At 41.3% G+C, this 19443-nt stretch overlaps 1 protein-coding gene across 3 annotated transcripts in view; it reads right to left on the reverse strand.

Annotated features, from left to right (window-relative positions):
- The window catches only part of PPP4R2 (protein phosphatase 4 regulatory subunit 2), a 33132-nt gene extending 14110 nt beyond the window's left edge, over positions 1 to 19022 (reverse strand). Inside the window, exons 1-2 of one of the 3 annotated variants that reach the window (XM_033141210.1) lie at positions 18873 to 19022; positions 17862 to 17943 (exon numbers count right to left, since the gene is read on the reverse strand). In XM_033141210.1, coding sequence (XP_032997101.1) covers positions 17862 to 17943; positions 18873 to 19017 — 227 coding nt within the window. In that variant the 5' untranslated portion in view covers positions 19018 to 19022. Of the gene's footprint in view, positions 1 to 12941; positions 13088 to 17861; positions 17944 to 18651 lie in introns of those variants that run through there. The other 2 variants (XM_033141208.1, XM_033141209.1) reach the window with 2 other exon arrangements.
- Positions 19023 to 19443: the final 421 nt, after the last annotated feature.

A 19443-nucleotide genomic window follows, 5' to 3' on the forward strand; every position in this document is an offset into this window, starting at 1 on the left:
ATTTGGTATTCATAGTACAATATATTAACCAAAAATCTTATGTTAAAGCTAAAAGGCAATAAAACTGAAAGCTGAAAATTCAAGTGACCACTCTGCAGTGGGTAGCCAAGCAAGACTATTGTTAGCGTGTTTATCTAGTAAGAAGCAATTAGGAGAGTTTCCTATTTTGAAGACAAACTAGGCAGCTTAACTTAATTTGGTCTTTCATCATGCCAAAAAAAAAAATGCTATCCAGTTGCAGGAAATACTTAGGAACAGAAGTATTTTTTTAAAGGTTTTATGTTCATATCCTCCCCATTGCCACTTACTTATGTTTAAGAGCTTGATTAGTTACCTGCCTTAGGTTTTTAATGCTGAAAAGCAATTTCGTGTATACTGGCAATTCAACATGTACAAACCTGCGTATTTACTTTGCATGTAATTTATTCACACACAAAATGAGACATTTACTTTCTAAAGTGTGAGTCAGAACTGAACCTTTTTTCGAGCTAAGCAGATGAGCAATCAAGATGGTTATTTTTAACTTGTATCAGATGTTGTGAACCAACCCAATATTAATTTTTCTGGCTGTATCTGCTCTGGAGATCAGTGGCATAGTGAAGCATACTTATCCAATGTCATTCATGCTGTGCCAGTGTTTAGACCCACTTTGGGTGAATGCTGATAAACTACTTAATCCAGGCAATCTCTCCAACAGGTGGTATGACCTGTCATTCCCCCATGTGGTTATCCTGTGCTATACTTATAAGGTTCAAGCTTTGGAGTCGGGGAAGACTCCCTCTACCTGCAACCCTCTAAATATGTTCTAAGTTTTTGTGTTGGCAAAACAGCACCCATCACAGTTCCCGGATGACAGCTGATTGCTCCCCACACCCATACTCACCTGCCAATCTTGTGGACCAGCGGTTCCCCATCCTTGCTCTATCTCCTTCAGGCTGTAAGGGAAAGGGTAGTGTTGGGGCAAGTACATGCCTAGTGATTTTTCCCTTGCAGTTTGAGTATCAAAAGGCTCCCGAGTCTCTGCAACTAGTAGGAAGGAGGATATTCCAGCCTCTTCAAAGCTAAAATAAATGCTTGGTTTGAGCAGCTGGCACTTGTGTTTGGCAGCATACTTGCAGTCCCACAAGGAAAGAGGCGGTCTACCCACTTTTTGACCACATGTGAACCGAACCGGGTTGCTGCACCCATCCAAAAGCCTTGGTGATGTGTTCTACTAGGGCGGCACCAACACCTGTGCAAGGGCATGTGATCTTGCAAACTTCTGAATTTTATGCAGCACAAGACTCAACTACAAGAAAGCAGCAATATTTTTAGAACATGCATTTTTAGAAGGCATCAAAAGTAATCCAGCTGCTCTCAAAACACTAACATCTACAAAAACCGATTAGAAGATAATAAACTTTTAGCTATTGTCAGCGCCAGCATGAGCTTAAACCAGCTTAGCGGTTTTATCAGTTTGATTGAGAGACTGTTTTCCTTGCTGGCCACTTTCACCCTTAACTTGATTCTGCCTACTGACATTTTCATTCTTCTTGTTACCATGGCTTCATCACAACAATGCTGCAACCAGCCTCTCAGAGGAATGCACGGAAAACAGTACAGTAGCTTATTCAGCAACCAAGGGCTATATTTTAATGCAAAAACAATTAGCACAAATTCTTTGTGTACCACACTTGCTTTTCAGAGTTATCCCCAAGTTTGGCCAGATCATGCATAATGCATGATGCTATCCTATGCATATAGAAAATTCAAAGTTTCACTGCACATACAATGAGCCTTGTCATCCTGCTATTCTCCTATTCTTTAGGCAACTGGGGTAACGAGGTGGCAGTAGGAGAGGGTGTGGGCCTACCCCCTGCTTCCAAGCTGTTGAGGCTTCTAAGTTTTTCATTTAAAATTTACAGACCGAAAAGTTATTCTTATTTGCCTTTTATCTTATGGGAAAAGCCCTACTGCTATTCTTACAAGTTCCTAAGATGAAAAGTTGGGAAGCTTCTTTCACTTGGTTAGAACTTGCAACTTGTCATTGACAATGCTAATTTTCCAGATACCGTATTTTTCGCTCCATAGGGCGCACCTCGTTTTTAGAGAAGGAAACAAAAAAAACCCACATTTTTCTGGTTTTCCTCCTCTAAAAGCCCTGTTTTTTTTGAGGATCAGATCAAATTTGTGCACTTTTTTTGCAAAGGGAAAAGCCCTGTTGTTGTTGTTGTTGTTCTTTAGGATCAGCTCAGATTTGTGCAGCTTTTTTGCAAAGGGGGAAAAGCAAAGAGGAAATGCCCCGTTTTTAGGGGGTTCAACTCACATTTCTGCAGCTTCTTAAGGAAAGGGAGCCGTTTCTACAGTTTCCAGACAGATAATCTAATCAGCCAGTCACATGTCGCTGGGGAAACAAACAACCTCCCTCTGCAGCACATTCAACAATGGAGGCCTGGGCAACGGGGCAGGGTGAAAGGGAGCCAGGGACTCTTATCTCTCTCCCGATCTCTTGCTGATCAGCTGCTGAGCGGGGTCCTTTCAACACCCCCTTTTCTCTTTGTAAAAAAAAAAAAAAAGCACGATCTGCTTTTGGCCCCTGGGCAATTCGGTTCCAGGGACCACCATTCGCTCCATAAGACACACAGATATTTCCCCTTACTTTTTAGGAGGAAAAAAGTGCGTCTTATGGAGCGAAAAATACGGTAACTAATATTTTTCAGCCTCATGTCAATACAGCAGATATGATCTGCTCTTCATAATCCTGAAAATAACCTAAAATGCTTTACATTAGTATCTTCTTCAGTTATCTTCTATTATATATTTTTACATGGAAGAATGCAATGGTTTTCATGGTTAAAGTTAAGCTTAATATTCAGATTGTGATAAGTGAGAAGATTCAGGGTAAGGTCCATGCATAATACAATTCACATTATGGTGAAGAAGAACATATATAGATAATGAATAGTCAAGTTTAGATGTGGGATGTGAAAGATGGGTAAAAGACAAATGCTTCTGCTACAGAGTGACTGTGGCAGTCTTTGGGCAAGTCACATGATCTGTATTAATTTCCTGTTTTTGCAATATTAGCTACCCATGAAGTGCAAGAAATTTAAAATGTCTGCCGACTTTTTATTATTATTTTTCATTTTTCTAACTGTTTTTCCCTAAAAGCTGAAATATACATCAAAAGACATTAAATACTACCCAACTATAATCAACACCGCAGAACCCTGGAAGCATGAAGCAAGAACTGCTCTGAACCACCCATCCAGATCTAAATGAACACCAACAGAGAACTAATTTTAGTGTTTCTGGGCATAGTCAGAAGGCAAGTGATGAAGCAGCTAAGCATATCTGTTTTTGTCAATGCATGAATGGAAGATTGCCTGGTAATCCTCAAGTTCAATGGAAGAAAAATAAAAATAATGTAGCAGAGAAGCCAAGCATATTTCAGCACATATAATTCCAACATTTCATAGTATTTATTCCCTACCTTATTTGAACTATCTGAATATTGATACTTTGCAACTGTGCCACTAGCTCCATTTCTAACTTTTAATTCCCCCCCTTTAATTTATTCAGCTAAAAAATATGTACAATTTGTCTAAAGAGCTATTTACCACCAAGAGTGTGTTTTTATGAATGTATTTGCCAGGGAGCTGTTTATCACTACAGTAAGATCTGTGGCTATGTTGTGGGGGTGATGAAAGCATCATAATCTCATACATGAATAAGGTGGGCACCACACATTAAAGGTTTTTTTGGGGGGGTAATTTTGTCTTCACTAGCAGATAAAATATTTTCCCTGTTCAGTATTGGTAGGACAGTTGCATCACAGCTTCTTCTACAAGGCAGGTATAGAGTATTTATATCTATACAACTTTTAAAACTTTGATCTGTTGAATGTTTACTTTGTATTGTAAGCAGGGATTCCCAAAATGTGGTTTTTCATGGTAGCTGTCATGTTCTGCCTTCACTCAAAGTGAGAGTGACTTGTACCAGCAATCAGCAAAGACTGGAAACGGCAAACATGCTTGCTCTGCCTTTCCTTAAAGGTTACTTTGAAGTGAAAGACCCCACCCCCACCCCACAGGCTTCACTGTGATCCATGCAGAATTGGGAGAGTCACCTTTGGTGGGTGTCTATGAGAGTGGCAGGCAACAGTTAAAGTTGAAGGTAATAAGCCGCTTTTGGCGAACCGGAGCAGCACATGGAAACGCCGTTTACCTTCCCCCCCGGAGCGGTACCTATTTATCTACTTGCATTGGCATGCTTTCGAACTGCTGGGTTGACAGGAGCAGGGACCGAGCAACGGGAGCTAACCATCACGGGGATTCAAACCGCCGACCTTCTGATCGGCAAGCCCTAGGCTCTGTGGTTTAGAGTGCCACTGGTAGGTGTCTATGAGAGTGGCAGGCAACAGTTACTTAAGTTGAATTATATGTCAGTGACTACTGACCCCCTTTTGTGAATTCAGGATTTCAAAGTATCTTAGGTGGTATAATTTGTGGTATTATATTCTTTACACAACATATTGTGTAAACAGTTTTACACGCAGCATTGAAAGAAAGCAGTGATCCAGTGAGCAGTCTGGAAGAATCTTTAGCTGTAGCAATCTGCCTCTTACATAAGAGCCCCTGGAGCCCCATTTAGAGAATGTATAATAAACACATCTTTTAGAAAAGCTCGACATATTTCCCACTTATAACAATATTGGGCTGGCACCATAATTAGTAGTCATTCATTCATCCTAGAAAAAGGGAATCGAGTCTCATTTATCAAGTAACTGCTTTCATTTCCATCTATTCTAAAGATTAGATTCTCATTCATCCTGATTTTAAAAATTACATTGGTGCTATGATGTGCAGAAGTTCCTGTGCGAAGGAGGGCTTCCTATTCATTTCAGCATTACGGATTGCTGTGTGCAAGTAAAATAAATATGCCAAAGGAAATCTGTAGAATAGCAAGAGGCAGAAGTACAGCCACAACAAAGGCTCCATTAATTACTCCCTTATATTGACAGCTTTGGATAGTTTATCACAAGATCCCCAATACTCTAGCAATCAAGCCTTTCTATTCAGATTGAATCCTCAGTGTCTCTTCAGTTTCGTAACAACCCTCAACTGTCTTTTAGACACTGATGGGTGGAGGGGGGGGGAGAGAATCCACCTTGTTTGCCTTCATCAAGTCTTACAGGAGCTTATTATATCTTTAGATAAGTTTTAAGATTTTTACATCACCTCATTTCAACACATTCCCACCAATTGACAGACTTCTAAACCACCTAAGCAAGTCATTTTAGAAGCATTTTAAAGCAAACAAATTAAATTGTGATGTCCCTATATGTTCTTGTAGATGTTGAGATACCACTCAGATAGAATTTGCACATGCTGGTCATTTTAATTTAAAAAATATATAGTGGCAGATGATATTCTGCATTCTCTTATTTGAGCCAGCTTCTTCAAATTAAGGGAGTCACCCATTTCACTCTTTTTAAAAATGTTGCCAGTGAAAGATTCTTGAACAGATGTATTTAGTCCCCTAGATGACAAAACTGATTAAACATTCTCTTCAGTCACTCCCTCTTATGCTGCAAAACAGTCACTTTCATAATTGTTTGTGCTTAAAGTGATGATGCTATTAGTGAACATGGTAAATCCCTCATTTCTCAAACAATACTGTGATGTTTCATCTCTCAGCCCCAGAGTTCTCTGCTTCTGAAGTGCTGGGGCAAGGGGGAAAACCACTGTGACAGAAGTGGCCACTATTTCTAAGTAGCACCTTAATTAGGCTGCAAATCACCTGACAGAAGAATAGATTAAGTAATGAAGTTACTGAGAGTTCACTGGCTTAAGGGATATTACTTTATTCGACTGGAAATAAAAGCCTGCAAGATTGGTCACCAAATATAGTTGTCCAAATTAAATGACTGTTTCACATGTTGTGCACATGCATGAAATCTATGACAACTGGGAAGAACGAAGTTTCCATATATAGTGGTGCCTCGCAAGACGAAATTAATTCGTTCTGCGAGTCGTTTCGTATTGCGAAAAATTCGTCTTGCGAAGCACGACCATAGGAATGCATAGGAATTTAATTCCCATAGGAATGCATTGAAATTTTCGTCTTGCGAGTCGCGCCCATAGGGAAATTCGTCTTGCGAGTCACCCTTTCGTTAGCGAATGCCTTTCGTCTAGCGAGTTTTTCGTCTAGCGAGGCATTCGTCTAGCGAGGTACCACTGTATATCATTCACATTTCTGGGACACACTCCATCAGTACAAGCTTCCTTGTTCACAGATTGAAGAAACTGAAGCAAATCACCAAAGACTATCAAAATTGTCATTTTTACTAGTCTGGGCTAAGACAATTTTTATTAATACTAATTATTTTGGATAAGCAGTTTACAGGTATGAATGAGCATATAGAATCCCTTCAACGCCGGCTAGATAAAGGTGAAGGGACCCCTGACAGTTAAGTCCAGTCGCGAACGACTCTGGGGTTGTGGCGATCATCTCGCTTTACAGGCAAAGGGATCCAGCGTTTGTCTGCAGACAGTTTTTCCAGGTCATGTGGCCAGCATGACTAAGCCGCTTCTGGCGCACGTAACACCGAAACCAGAGCTGTGCACGGAAACGCCGTTTACCTTCCCGCCAGAGCAGTACCTATTTATCTACTTGCGCTTTGATGTGCTTTCGAACCGCTAGGTTGGCAGGAACTGGGACCGAGCAACAGGACCTCACCCCGTCGCGGGGATTCGAACCACCGACCCTCCGATCAGCAAGCCCTAGGCTCTGTGGTTTAGACCACAGCATCACCTGCGACTACCATACATTATCTGAGAAAACCACATATTTTGGGGGTCAGATTAAAAATTAACACAAGCTGCTGAAAACGTCAGAGTGCAACTGTGATTTCTGGAACAAAGAGTAGTCAGGAACAGAGACATACAGGCACTGATCAGACTGTGTTTGCAGCATGTGGGATCATTTCAAATGGAACCAAATCCATGAGCTTTGGATAGTACTATTACTACTACTAATTTCTTCAGTAATGTGCATATGTTCTGTGGTAATTTCTCTTACACCTAATTATGAATTACTGCAAACTGACTAAAGCTTTCATAAAATGCATAAACAGACCCAACAGAAGGATAAGAGCAAACAAAATGCTGTAAAGTAAGTATCTAGAGTGATAATTAATGATAATCTCTGCCCATGTGTGGAAGGATCCCCAATGGGCTTAAAAGAGCTCTATTCCACACACACCCCTTCTAGCATGTAAGTCCAGACAATGAAACATCTGTGCATACTTCCCCCATCCCTACACAATCCTCTTATTCCGCATGATCAGGTTTAAGTTGTTTGAACTGTCTTTTAATATTGTGTTTGAATTGTTGCAACCCACCTTGGAACGTTAAGGTGAAGGGCAAGTAAATGATAATGATGATAATGTGTACTCCAAGATATTATCATTAGGTGCCAAGCAAAAGCATTTTCTTGTAAGATGCAGTGAAAATTATTATTATGTGCTGCATTTTATTTCTGAGTTTTTACTGGGGAAAGGAATTGTTAAATAAATAAGGAAAACCACTAAGGGCTGTATCCAATGAAGCTGTACTTTTGACACAACAATTTCCACTTGCACAACAGAACTCCTCCCTTTCCTCCACCCAATATGACCTGACCCCCCCCCCCAACCTCCATATAAGTTCTGGGGGAGGCCACATGGAGAGAGGAATTTCTGTTGCTCAAACAGGATAATTTTTTCAATTACAACTTGAAATGTATGGCCAACTCCATGCTAGAACCTGCAGAAGGAAATTTGCTGGTCAATTGGAAAAAAAGGCAAAACGACACTATTAAGGTATTCTCTCACAATATCTTAACTCATAACAGCACTCAACAGTACCTGGGCAGCATAAGTAAACATAAAATTGACAGTTACAGGTGGGTAGCCGTGTTGGTCTGCCATAGTCAAAACAAAATAAAAATTTATTTCCAGTAGCACCTGTAGTATCTGAAGAAGTGTGCGTGCACACGAAAGCTCATACCAAGAACAAACTTAGTTGGTCTCTAAGGTGCTACTGGAAAGAAATTTTTATTTTGTTATAAAATTGACAAATGCCCACCATTGGCAGTTAATTTTGACCCATCTGGATATGCAAACATTAAAAAGTATATTGAAAGTCCAACATGGTAGTAAAAAAAAGTAGTTAAAAAAAACAAAAGTAAACAGATACAAGATAGACAAGTTGTTCATGTTCATTCTTAGATTCTAATAAGTGCAGGATAATGAAAGAGTATGAATTAGCATGCAACTAGATTAGCAGACACAAGAGGTTCTCTGATTGCTTCGTGTTTTGTCACATGCTGCTCTATAATTCAAACTATACACAATATGTGGAACTACAAGGAACATAAAATTGGGAAGAGCTTCAACTCACTGACATGTCCAGGCATGCAGTTTTATTTCCGGTACAAACAAGAACTTCATTCAAAGATGGTGAAAATGCCTTTATACTTAAACAAAGCTGTGTGAATCAGAACAACTTGTTACAATGCTCTTATTTCTTCATTAAGGATTAAGAGCCAAAATGAAAAATTTCACAAAACTAATTTTTGCGGGTGTTTGGTACAGCAACCAGCTCTGGAAAAAGCAGCAAAAGCTTTGGGTCTGTTCGCTTTTTCAAAGCATCTATCACTTGAGGCTCATTTATGTGCAAGGAAATCCTGTAGTGCAAAAAAGCACAAAATGTGACATGCCTTTCACACATTCCCTTGAAATAATGTGGCTGATAAAACAGACTGACAGATTATAAATACATCCCCCACATGCATAGCCTTCAATTTAGAAGAACTGCACTGATGTTTCACTAGCAGCAAATTGGCAGCATTTTAAGTTTAAAAAATTACATTTAAAAAGCATATGCTCATTATCAGAAACCAACAATTTGATAATGGAAGCTATTCAACAGTTCAGTTGAAAAAATGTTCACGGTAAGAGAAAGGTTACTCTGCATCAAATACAAAAGTATCTGAAGCAATGTGAAAGTAACCAAAAAACCCACACCCTTTACCTTGTTTTCCCCCCATCAACCACATGGTCACTACTGTTATTTATTGAATATGTGAAGTTTTACATGCTACCATAGGACCTAAGAATCATAGAGTTGAAAGGGACCCCAGGGATCATCTAGTCCAACCCCCTTCAATGCAGGAATCTTTTGCCCAACGTGGGGCTTGAACCCATGAGCCTCAGATTAAGAATCACATGCTCTACCGACTGAGCTATCCCCATTATGGTCCAAAAAGCAGAGTGATATCTCAATGTGATCCAAACTTTCAGTTTCTAAAATGAAATTACAGATATCCTCTGAGATTGGCAGAGGTGGCCCTTCTTGTTATGCTCTTAATGGGGGATAGATCACTGTGCTGTGACACAGGACAGGGTCATCTCTGTGACAGTGCTCCATCTACAGAATTCCTTCCTCCTAGGTGGTATGGTTAGCCTCTATTTTCATGGATTTCAAGAATCAACTGAAACACAATTTTCCACCCATTTTACTGGACTTTCGTTACATATGTTCTGTCCTATTGCTTTAAATTGCTGTTGTAAAACACCCTGGGATTCCTTTGAAGGAAGGGTGGTTTATAAGCTAAATAAATAATATAAGACAATACAGGTTTTGCATCCAAGTTAGATGATCTTCTTCTAAGAAGGAGAAAATCTTGTCAAGTAAGGATAGCTAAAAGCCAGAACCCAAAGACATTATTATGCACACAGGAAGGACGTCCTCATGCATGAAGCTTTGATCTATTGTTTTGGTAGCAATGATGTTTACATTGCCAAAGAAATCAAGCAAGTTTAAACTACAACGTGTGCTGCATGCTTCCCCAAAATGGTGCCCACCAGATGTTTCAGATTACAACTCTCTCTTCATTCCTGATCACTGGCCATACAGGCAAAGGCTGAAAGGAGCTGGGAGTCTAACAGGTACTCCTAGGGAGCAACATTTTGCAACACTTGGCAGCTCAAGTCCTGTTCATCTACTTTCATATATGAACTTTAGCTTGCCTAAGATAGTTAACAATAATTAAATGCTGTCTTGTAAATAGTCACACTAGCCTAGTCATTCATGGGATGTGAGAATCTTCCAACAAAGGAAGGTTTATGAGATTGGAAAGGTTAGCATCCCCCACTCCCTCCACACACTTCCAGGCAAATGTTATTTATTACGTTTATAATTCATCTTTCCTTCAAGGAGCTCATACTTGCATAGATTGCTCTCCTCCCTATTTTAATCCCAAAACAACCCTATGAGGTGGGGTTAGGCTGAAAATCCAAGATCACCCAATGACATTCATAACTGAGATATGAACCCCCATCTCCCAGGTCCCAGTCCAACAATCTAACCACAATGTTCCACAAATGACTAATGCAGGTGTGGATAAGAGAGCTACTATAATTTCCGAGGGAATAAGTTAATTTTGGGGGCTGTGTCTACATAATCTTTTTCCATACATAGTCTTAAAAAAACAAAAAAGTTAGATGGCTACCTATGAAGGCTAATTGCTTGCATATGTTGTATTGCTTTAAAACAGTGGGTGGAAAGCAATTCATTTAAAAAAAAAATTCATAGTAAGTTTCCTAGAGAAGTACTGCTCTTAAGGTTTAAGGACAACAGCATATACCTTCAGTTTTGAAGTTGTATGAAGTCAAAGCAGTTACCAAGATTATCAACTTTGGATACTAGGGCTTAATTGATCCTTAGACAGGCAAACCACTTTTTGAAAAAGATCCTCCTTCTGTGCAGCTAGATGTAAAACTGCATTGGAAGCACAACTTGAGGCAGGCATTTTTTCTTTGGAAACATTAGTGTTATCCCTTGCAATATGTTACTGGCCTCGCCTATATTTATCCTCAGCCCATTTGAGTTACCTATCCCTGGCTTTGCTTACTAATTATGCTTGCTCTTGGCTAAAACTTGTTAATAACCAACTTAACACCACTGGCTACTCACTATCCCATTTTCTGACAGCTGGGTTAGAAAAAGAAACAACTGTATTAAATTTCTAGCTATTAACTTCCAAAATTCATTAGGTCTGGCAAAAAGGGTTTGCTCACCACTGTACCTTGATCTACAACAGGGGCTTGCAAACTGTAATCTGAAGACCAGCAGTGACCAACCAGTTTCATTCAGGTGGTCAATGACATGTACAGTATATGAATTTGTGGTTGAAGACAGGACATGGCATATCCATCACATTGAAATTCATATACATTTAAATTGTACTTTTAGCTTCTTTTATATTTTATGTTGTATTTTATTGCATTATAATTTGAATTCTCTGGAATTCAATACAATATGTAAGAAATAAAAAAAATCCATTGTTTTACCATAAGCAGTGAAGAAAAGTTGATTTATCGTGCTGCCCTGGCATTTAATAGTTTGTCCTTGTGAAAGTGGCTCTGCTGAACCATTGGCCAATGCTCTTCTATACTGTAATGTTTACAAGAATATAAACTCCTACTTTATCTCCCCAGTACTTTCCTTACACTTGGGGAACTCAGATGAATTTTATGTTTCAATTTTAATGACAGGCACTAACCCCAAAATTAATGAAAATATAGCAAAGTCCCTTGCTGTAGCCATTAAAACTAGACCACAGCTAGATGATTTCAGAGTTAAAAATGTCTGCATTTTTAAACTACTTTTGATTGCTGGTGGATTTTGTTATACTCTTTATTTTAAAGGCACAATATGTGTGCATTCATACTGTGTTTCTTTGCTATGGTTGTCTTAACACTGTATTGTATCTGCTATTTATGGTCTGAAGACCAAATAAGCTAAACTGCGTGACTGAAATTTTGTACTTTTTTGGAATTGTTGTTATGGCTTAACAACACAGTCAAACATACACATTTACTATCTGTTTATCTTCCTTCAAAATGTCTGCAGAGTGCACAACATAATGCATTGTACAAGTCTAACCAATAGCATCAATGAAGCATTAATTTTGTGAAGTCTGTGTGTAAGACAATAACTGGCTTTATGAACAGGTCTTGCCTCAAGCTTTGCTATGCCTCCACCAAGTTTCCCGAACAATCATTTTTCCTAACTGTTTAACCCATGGAAACTAAATTAAAAATTAAAAAAATCCTTCCAGTAGCACCTTAGAGACCAACTAAGTTTGTTCTTGGTATGAGCTTTCGTGTGCATGCACATGAAAGCTCATACCAAGAACAAACTTAGTTACTGGAAGGAATTTTTTTTTTTTTTAACTATGGCAGACCAACTCGGCTACCTACCTGTAACTGGAACCATGGAAACTAGTAAATGTATTATCTGTTGTTAAAGCAGGCCATACTCCTATTCAATGTACTACCTAATAATACACAACATGTTCCTATTCAAACTGTTGAAAGGGAAGTGCACATCTTCAACCTATGAACCCTTGCACAGATACGCAATTCTCAGTGAGGTTACAAGCCTTTGCCTAGCCTGTTTCGCTTCAAAGTAGAGGCCTCACCTTCAAAGCCTTTATTCCAACATGCATATGTCATGTGTGCATGCCCCCACCCACATAGCACAGAGCAGACACAGACCCCTCAGCAGGAGAGGAACGGGTCCACTTCCTCCCCACTTTCTGCCTCCTTATTCTCTCTATGCTTCCCTGCCCTCACTTTTACTGGCTGTATTCCTGCCAATATCTTCAAGGTTCAAGAACCAAGTCTCAAGGAGGTCCCAGTATGGCCACTAAGCATGGTAGCGTCGGATTTATAAGATCCGAGGTCTCTGCAGTCCTTCTGCCCTGATGAGCACTGGTAAAGAAAAAAAGTGACCTTTCCTTTGGTACGACAACAGTGGTGATGATATTGGTGGCTACAGTAAATAAATTGGGGGAGAGGGAGGGGGAGAAATGCAGCCACCTGTGCAGTTAAAGGGGATGTCTCTGCTCGCTGAATCAGATGGTGAGGAGGGAAAGGGGAATGCATGGAATCCTGCCATGATGGGGCTCCAAGCTGCCCCCTCCCCACATCGCAGCTACTGGAAACAGCCAAAGACAAGGCTACAACCGACCGTGTGCAGTGTTCAAGAGGGCTCAAGAAATCCTGTGAATACAGAAGTTTACCACTTGAAATCAGAGCAGACTCTTGGGGAAAGCTTGAATGAAAACAGAGGAAAGCACAAAATAGCACCGGGGCACTCAGCCAAGACTGTAAGACCCACTAATAATGCCACATCCCCCATATTATTAAATCAAAAAGAAAAGTGTGGTCTTTACAGTCCACTGAAACTGTCTTGGGGGGCATATATGGCCTATGAGGCACAGGTTTGCCACCCTGTTATTATGCAACCCTTTTTCATGGTTGGCATGTATACAATCATTTGTATATGTGCCAACCATCAACAGAACATTCTTCTATCAGGAAATTCTCAGGTGTTTCTTAAAACAAAAAAACTTAACAGCTACATTTTCAATACTGGTGCTTCTTACTACAGTGGACTTTCAACCAACAGGCTAATATTCATTAAAAAGGTACAACAAGAATCCTGAAAATATGTCCTGGCATTTAATCCTGAAAGCTAATGTAGTCTAATGTTACCAAAATGTTAAGATGCTAGATATGAACTTTCTAAAGCCAAACGGTCAAAGAGGACTAATTCTGATACTAAAGCAAATACAAATAAAATTTGTTAAGAAAGGTCACATAGGATTCAGGCTACTATTAAGTACAGTGGTACCTCAGGTTATAGACGCTTCAAGTTATAGACTCTGCAACCCAGAAATAGTACCTCAGGTTAAGAACTTTGCTTCAGGATGAGAACAGAAATCGCGGTGCAGTGCAGCGGGAGGCCCCATTAGCTAAAGTGGTACCTCAGGTTAAGAACAGTTTCAGATTAAGAACGGACCTCCAGAAAGAATTAAGTTCTTAACCTGAGGTACCACTGTATATAAATAAGAAATACAGGCAATGACCATTTTGTGTGCGTTCAAATAACACGCGACCATGCACGTGTGCACTGCTGCGAACAAGGAAATGGCAGGAAAAAGAGGCATAATGGGTGAGTTTATACATGCTCCACCGTTGCGCGAAATGACCTAAAACATAATCCCTGCACAAATCAAGGGTTCCCTGTATGCAAGCTTTTACAATCATTGTTCCATTCTATCATACTGACACAAATTTTAATAGACATTGGCTAATATCCAAAATTGTGTTAGATTTAGTAGTCCACAAGCTTAACATGAATCCACAGTGTGATGCAGCAGCATACAAAAGGTAATACTATTCTAGGTTGCATCAACAGAAGTATGATGTTCCAATCAAGGGAAGCAATAGTACCACTCTTGGCCAGACCACACCAGGAATACTGTGTTCAATTTTGGGCACAATTTTGACGAGCTGGAAAGTGCAGAGAAGGGTGACGAAGATGATCAAATGTCTGAAAACCAAGCCTTATGAGAACAGCTGAAGGAATTCAGTATTGGGTATGTTTAGCATGAAAAAGAAGAGACTGGGGGGAGATATGATAATCACATTCAAATATATAAAGAGCTGTCACATGGAAGATGGAGCAAGCTTGTTTTCTTCTGCTCTGGAGGGTAGGACTCAAACCAATGAATTTAAGCTACAAGAAAGGAGATTCCAACAAAACATGTGGAAGAACTTTCTGACGGTAAGAGCTGTTCCAATAGTGGAACAGAACAGACTCCCTAAGAAGGTGATGGACTCTCCTTCCTTGCAGGGCTTTAAGCAGAGGATGGGTGGCCATCTGTCATAGATGCTTAAATAGTTTCCTACATTGCAGGGAGTTGGACTAAATGACCCTTGGGCCACCTTTCCATCTCTACAACTCTGCTTCTATTACCCTTGCTTCTGCAATGGGACTTCCCTGTCTTCCTCTCCATATACATACAATTCCGCTCTGGAAGGTTCTCCAAACCACAGGAGAAGATTTAGGAAGGATGCCTGGGGGATGAGAGGAGGACTCATCGTGTGAGTAGAGACATAATTGTCTGGCATCCATTGCATTAAACTGATCCTGCAACCGACACTGTCAACCGTTAACCATGGAAGGATGACAAAAAAACAAAACAACGAAGTTTAAACTGGTGCAGCTAAGTATAGAAAAATAATGTCTTTGTAGTTTAGTTTGAATATATATTAGGGTAAGACATGAGCAACTTTCTTTTCTTATTGAGCAAGAACCCTTTAATTCAAAGAGCCAAATAAAACTGATGACGTCAGCTTTCCCTAGAAACCAGTCACAAAGGGAAGTAAAGCTTCTCTGGTAAGCTAGACATAAACTCTAAAAGGATAGTCACTGAAATAAACATTCCTTGCTGAAGCCTGCATCTTGCATTACCCTCCCCCACTAGGATAGCTTGGGAGCAAGAAAATATGCACTCGCTAACTGTGCATACTGGATACCTTTCCCCTTCATGCTAAATAGTGAGACAATAAGGAAGTCAGGGAAGCTCTAGAGAAGTATATAAGCAGTCTATAACTTTAATAATAATAAAAATGATAAATACAGGAAAGAAAAACTTCATATATATAAAAAGTGTGTTAAATAACTGTGCTTCCTCATCTTTTCTACTGCAGCCTTAGGGAAGGGCTGCAGCTCAGTGTCAGAGACCAAACTTTGCATGTAGAAAGACACAGTTTCAATCCCTGGCATTTCCAGGAAAGGCTGGGAAGACTGCTGCCTGAAACCCTGGAAAACCACAGCCAGTCAAGTCAGTGTACTATGCAATAGTGAGCAAGATGGGTCAATGGTGTGACTTTGTGTAAAGCAGCTTCCTATGGTCCTAACCACCTCTCTAGTCTTCTGTTGTTTCACCTCCCCCCCCCCACCTTTCTTGTTGCTCTGACCACATAAAGCTCCTCCTTAAATTCCTATCCTGACTTCCTGTACTCTCTTGGTATCCAGCACGTGTTTCTCATATATATCTTCAAATCCTACCATGGCCTTGCCCCACACCTCTTCACTGTCTGCATTGTGCGCCATCAAGTTATTTCCCAGTTTACTTCTTGTTACCCCTTATGCATGAAACTACCTCCCAGAACACTGGAGATGCACCAAATCCCTCCTCAAAACTCATTTTTGAGACTCCTTTGGGCATAAACTTAGCTACAGCAGGGTATGGGATTAGACATTACAGTGTTAAATATGTGTAATGGAAATAAATATTTATTTCTCCTCTATTTCATCCTACTATCAATTACTGCCTCTTCCTCTATTGTCTCTTTGTCCTGAATTAGTCTGTAACCCCCTTGGGACAAGGACTTGTACTTTATAAAGGACCATGCACAGTGATGACACTATAGTAACAACAATAAATAAATATGTTATTTTATATACTGTATTAAATAACACACAACTGACCATATTGCCTCAAGCCAGACACATGTGCCACAAGTAGTATAAGAAGCAGGGATTTGCATCATACCGGCTTAAAGAGAACCGGGAGAGCCAAGGAGCAACGTTGTCAAGACTCTTCAGTGCTCTGGGCAGCTGGCACCCTAGACTACTACAAATGACCTGCATGCTGTCCCATGCACAACACTATGCCAATCTCCACTACCCACACTCTCTAAAATGGAAGGGATCCAAATTCAACCTCACTGCTTCTGGAAACTGATGTAGTGGGCAGGGTTGGAAGTTGGGAGAGTTATCATTTAAAGTACAAGATAAAACAGGGATACAAGGAAGCCCACCAGAACAGAAGCCACTGCCTGGTTGTGTGAGATGATATGAACAAGTATAAAATAAGTATTGTTCTGAGAGATCTGGGAAAACCAAGCACTTGGTTTTACTTGGAATCTCAGTCCTGTAGTTTCCAGACATATGGCTAGCCATTCTGGAAGGAAGAAATGTCCTTTCAAAGGGCTGGTTAGAGGAGGGCTGCCAATAAATTATCCTCCTGGGCAAATAAGAGCAATTCAAATAATAGTAGGCATTTTCATCTTAACAAATAAACTGTAATTCCACTCAGAAACATTTTAATCATTTAAAAAAAACCTATGCAGAGGCAGTCGTGGATATCGTGGAAGTGGTGTGGAGGAAAAAGGCAGACCAACAGAAAAGCATAGATATTTGCCTTGGGCCTGAAGATGACCAACCAAGGCTTGGGAAGTGTGGTTTAGTACACTTCTGGATCAAGATGCACTGGCACAAAACAGCTACTGTGTGAACAATTCCCAATGTGTTTGTAACTAAAGTAGAACTGTCTCAAAATTCAGACCAATTTAGGTTTACCAAACAGGGCCAGCACTGCACCAATGCACAATTACAACGGTCTGGGGGGAAACAGTATCTTATGCTAGCTAGTGAATCAAAAGCTATTAAAGAACAGAAAGTCATCATTTGTGTACAGCTGTGTGCAGGAAGCATCACATTGGGGCTGCTTGTGCGAAAAGTTGAACCAAACTTAGAAGAGGCTTGAGACTCAATGTCTGTACTTTTCATTAACTCGCAATTCCAAAAACTGATTGCAAAACACATGCTTTTCTGGTTTCTGACTATAAAAGCAGAGGTCAGAAGTGTGGGTGGTTGTCTTCTTAAAAGGAAAATACAGCAGGCTTAATGTACTCAGTAGGATCAATTAAGGCTGACAAGTGATACTATAAGGAACCACAGGGACTTAGATAATTCTCAGTCTTCAATGAATGTGCAGCAACTTTTAAGTCTGGAAGTAAGTTACCCGAACAGAAAAACTTGAGAAACTCAGATTGCAGAGTTCTTAGTGTAGAATTCTGTAGAAACTTAACTGATCAAGTATTCCTATAATGGAAAAACATTTGGTTACTAACTTTCTGTCATGTCCAAAACCACACCAAGAAGCTGTTAATCAATTAAAAAATCACTCACATTGTCTCTCCAGTCTTGGCAACATGACAAAGAAACTGATCCAGTACAGGACACACTTCCTTCTTCCCCCTCTTTTCAAAATCTGCAAAAAGGTAAAGAGAAAAGGGAGAAAGGTTATTAAGGAGCAAAAGAAACACTCACTCACTCCCACACACAAAAGGCCAGGACCTTATAGGCCTCCAAAGGACAACAAATACACTTTAATGACTGGAAAGTTCATATCCAACTTCTCTTTCAAAGCTGGTTTCTCATACTAGGCCACCTGCCTCAGGTAAGATGAAAGCTGTAGCCAGTGTAAACCAGAGATTTCTTGTGGGTGGGGTTGGAGGTGGGGCTGGGGGGTTATGGAAGCAGAAAGTAACAGGAAGTGGGAAAGGAAAAGGAAACGGGGAATCCATTGAGGGCCACGGACTGTGGAGATGAAACAGTTCACGTTGAGAGTGGAGGGATCTACGAGGGCCTTTTTAGGGGGGGGATCAAGATAGAAGGAAGGCGGTGGCGGGGGGGGGATCTCTGGGTCGTTTCAGGATCCCCATACCACCACCCTCACACCAGAAATTAGGGGCCTGGAAAGCAAGACTGATCAGACTCTGGCTGGACTTCCTACACATCCACACACAGCTTTTCTTTTCCTTTTTTTACAGGTCATCTTGCCCCCCCCCCCCGTTCCCCTTCTCTTCCCTCAGGGCTTCCTTTACAACCTCTTACATGTTTTTTTGAGGGGTGTGGGTATGTGGGTTACCCCGGGGTCACCCACCCCCCAACCCATCAAAAAACAAGCAGCTCTCACCTTTCAGCGCCTCCTGCAGCCTCTCGATATCCATGATCCGCTGCTGCCTCCTTTTCTTCTTCCACCACCACCACCTCCTCCTCCTCCTCCTGCCCCCCGGGCCCTCACGGGAAGCAGGCACCAGCAGCCGCGGGAGCGACGGCCTCCACCACAGACAGAGACGAGAGAGAGAGAGAGAGACGGAGAGAAACACAGAAACCCCGGCGGCCGGGCTCAGCAACCTTCCAACATGGCGCCCAAGCCGTCGCCGTGCGCGCCCCCGACGCCCTCTCGCAAGCGCACCGAAACGAGCCTCTCCTCTTCCCGCCGGGGCGGGGGCGCGCTCGAGTGGGGAGGAGGAGGAGGCAGGGGAGGGGCCGCTGCCATGACGTCACCGCCCAGCCAGGGGGAGGGTGGAGCAAACAAGCCGAGCAGGGATAGCCGCATCGCCGGCAAAGCAGCTCGCCTTGGGATTGGTCGGGAGGCGCGCTTTTCACCTTCTGCTCGCCCCACCCACTCTCCCGGCTGCGTCACGTTCCGAGATGCAAACGTGCGGCTTTTCTCTCTCTCTCTCTCTCTCGGCGCCTCTCCCGCCTTGCTAGTGTTTGGGGTGCGGGGTTGCGTCGGGCGTTACGCACTAGAACGAGCTTCTCTCATTCCGGCCTCTCTTTATCAGACACGACCCCTCTCTACCCCACCTCACAGACAAGGGTCTTTCCCCTCTCGGTGCCCCCCAAAGCGTCCACATGTGCTCGTCACGGTTATTTGCGTGAGCTGAAATAAAACAACCGTCAGAATATAATGGCGCATCGC

The sequence above is a fragment of the Lacerta agilis genome, chromosome 2, assembly GCF_009819535.1.
Source record: "Lacerta agilis isolate rLacAgi1 chromosome 2, rLacAgi1.pri, whole genome shotgun sequence".
Taxonomy (NCBI): Eukaryota; Metazoa; Chordata; class Lepidosauria; order Squamata; family Lacertidae; genus Lacerta; species Lacerta agilis.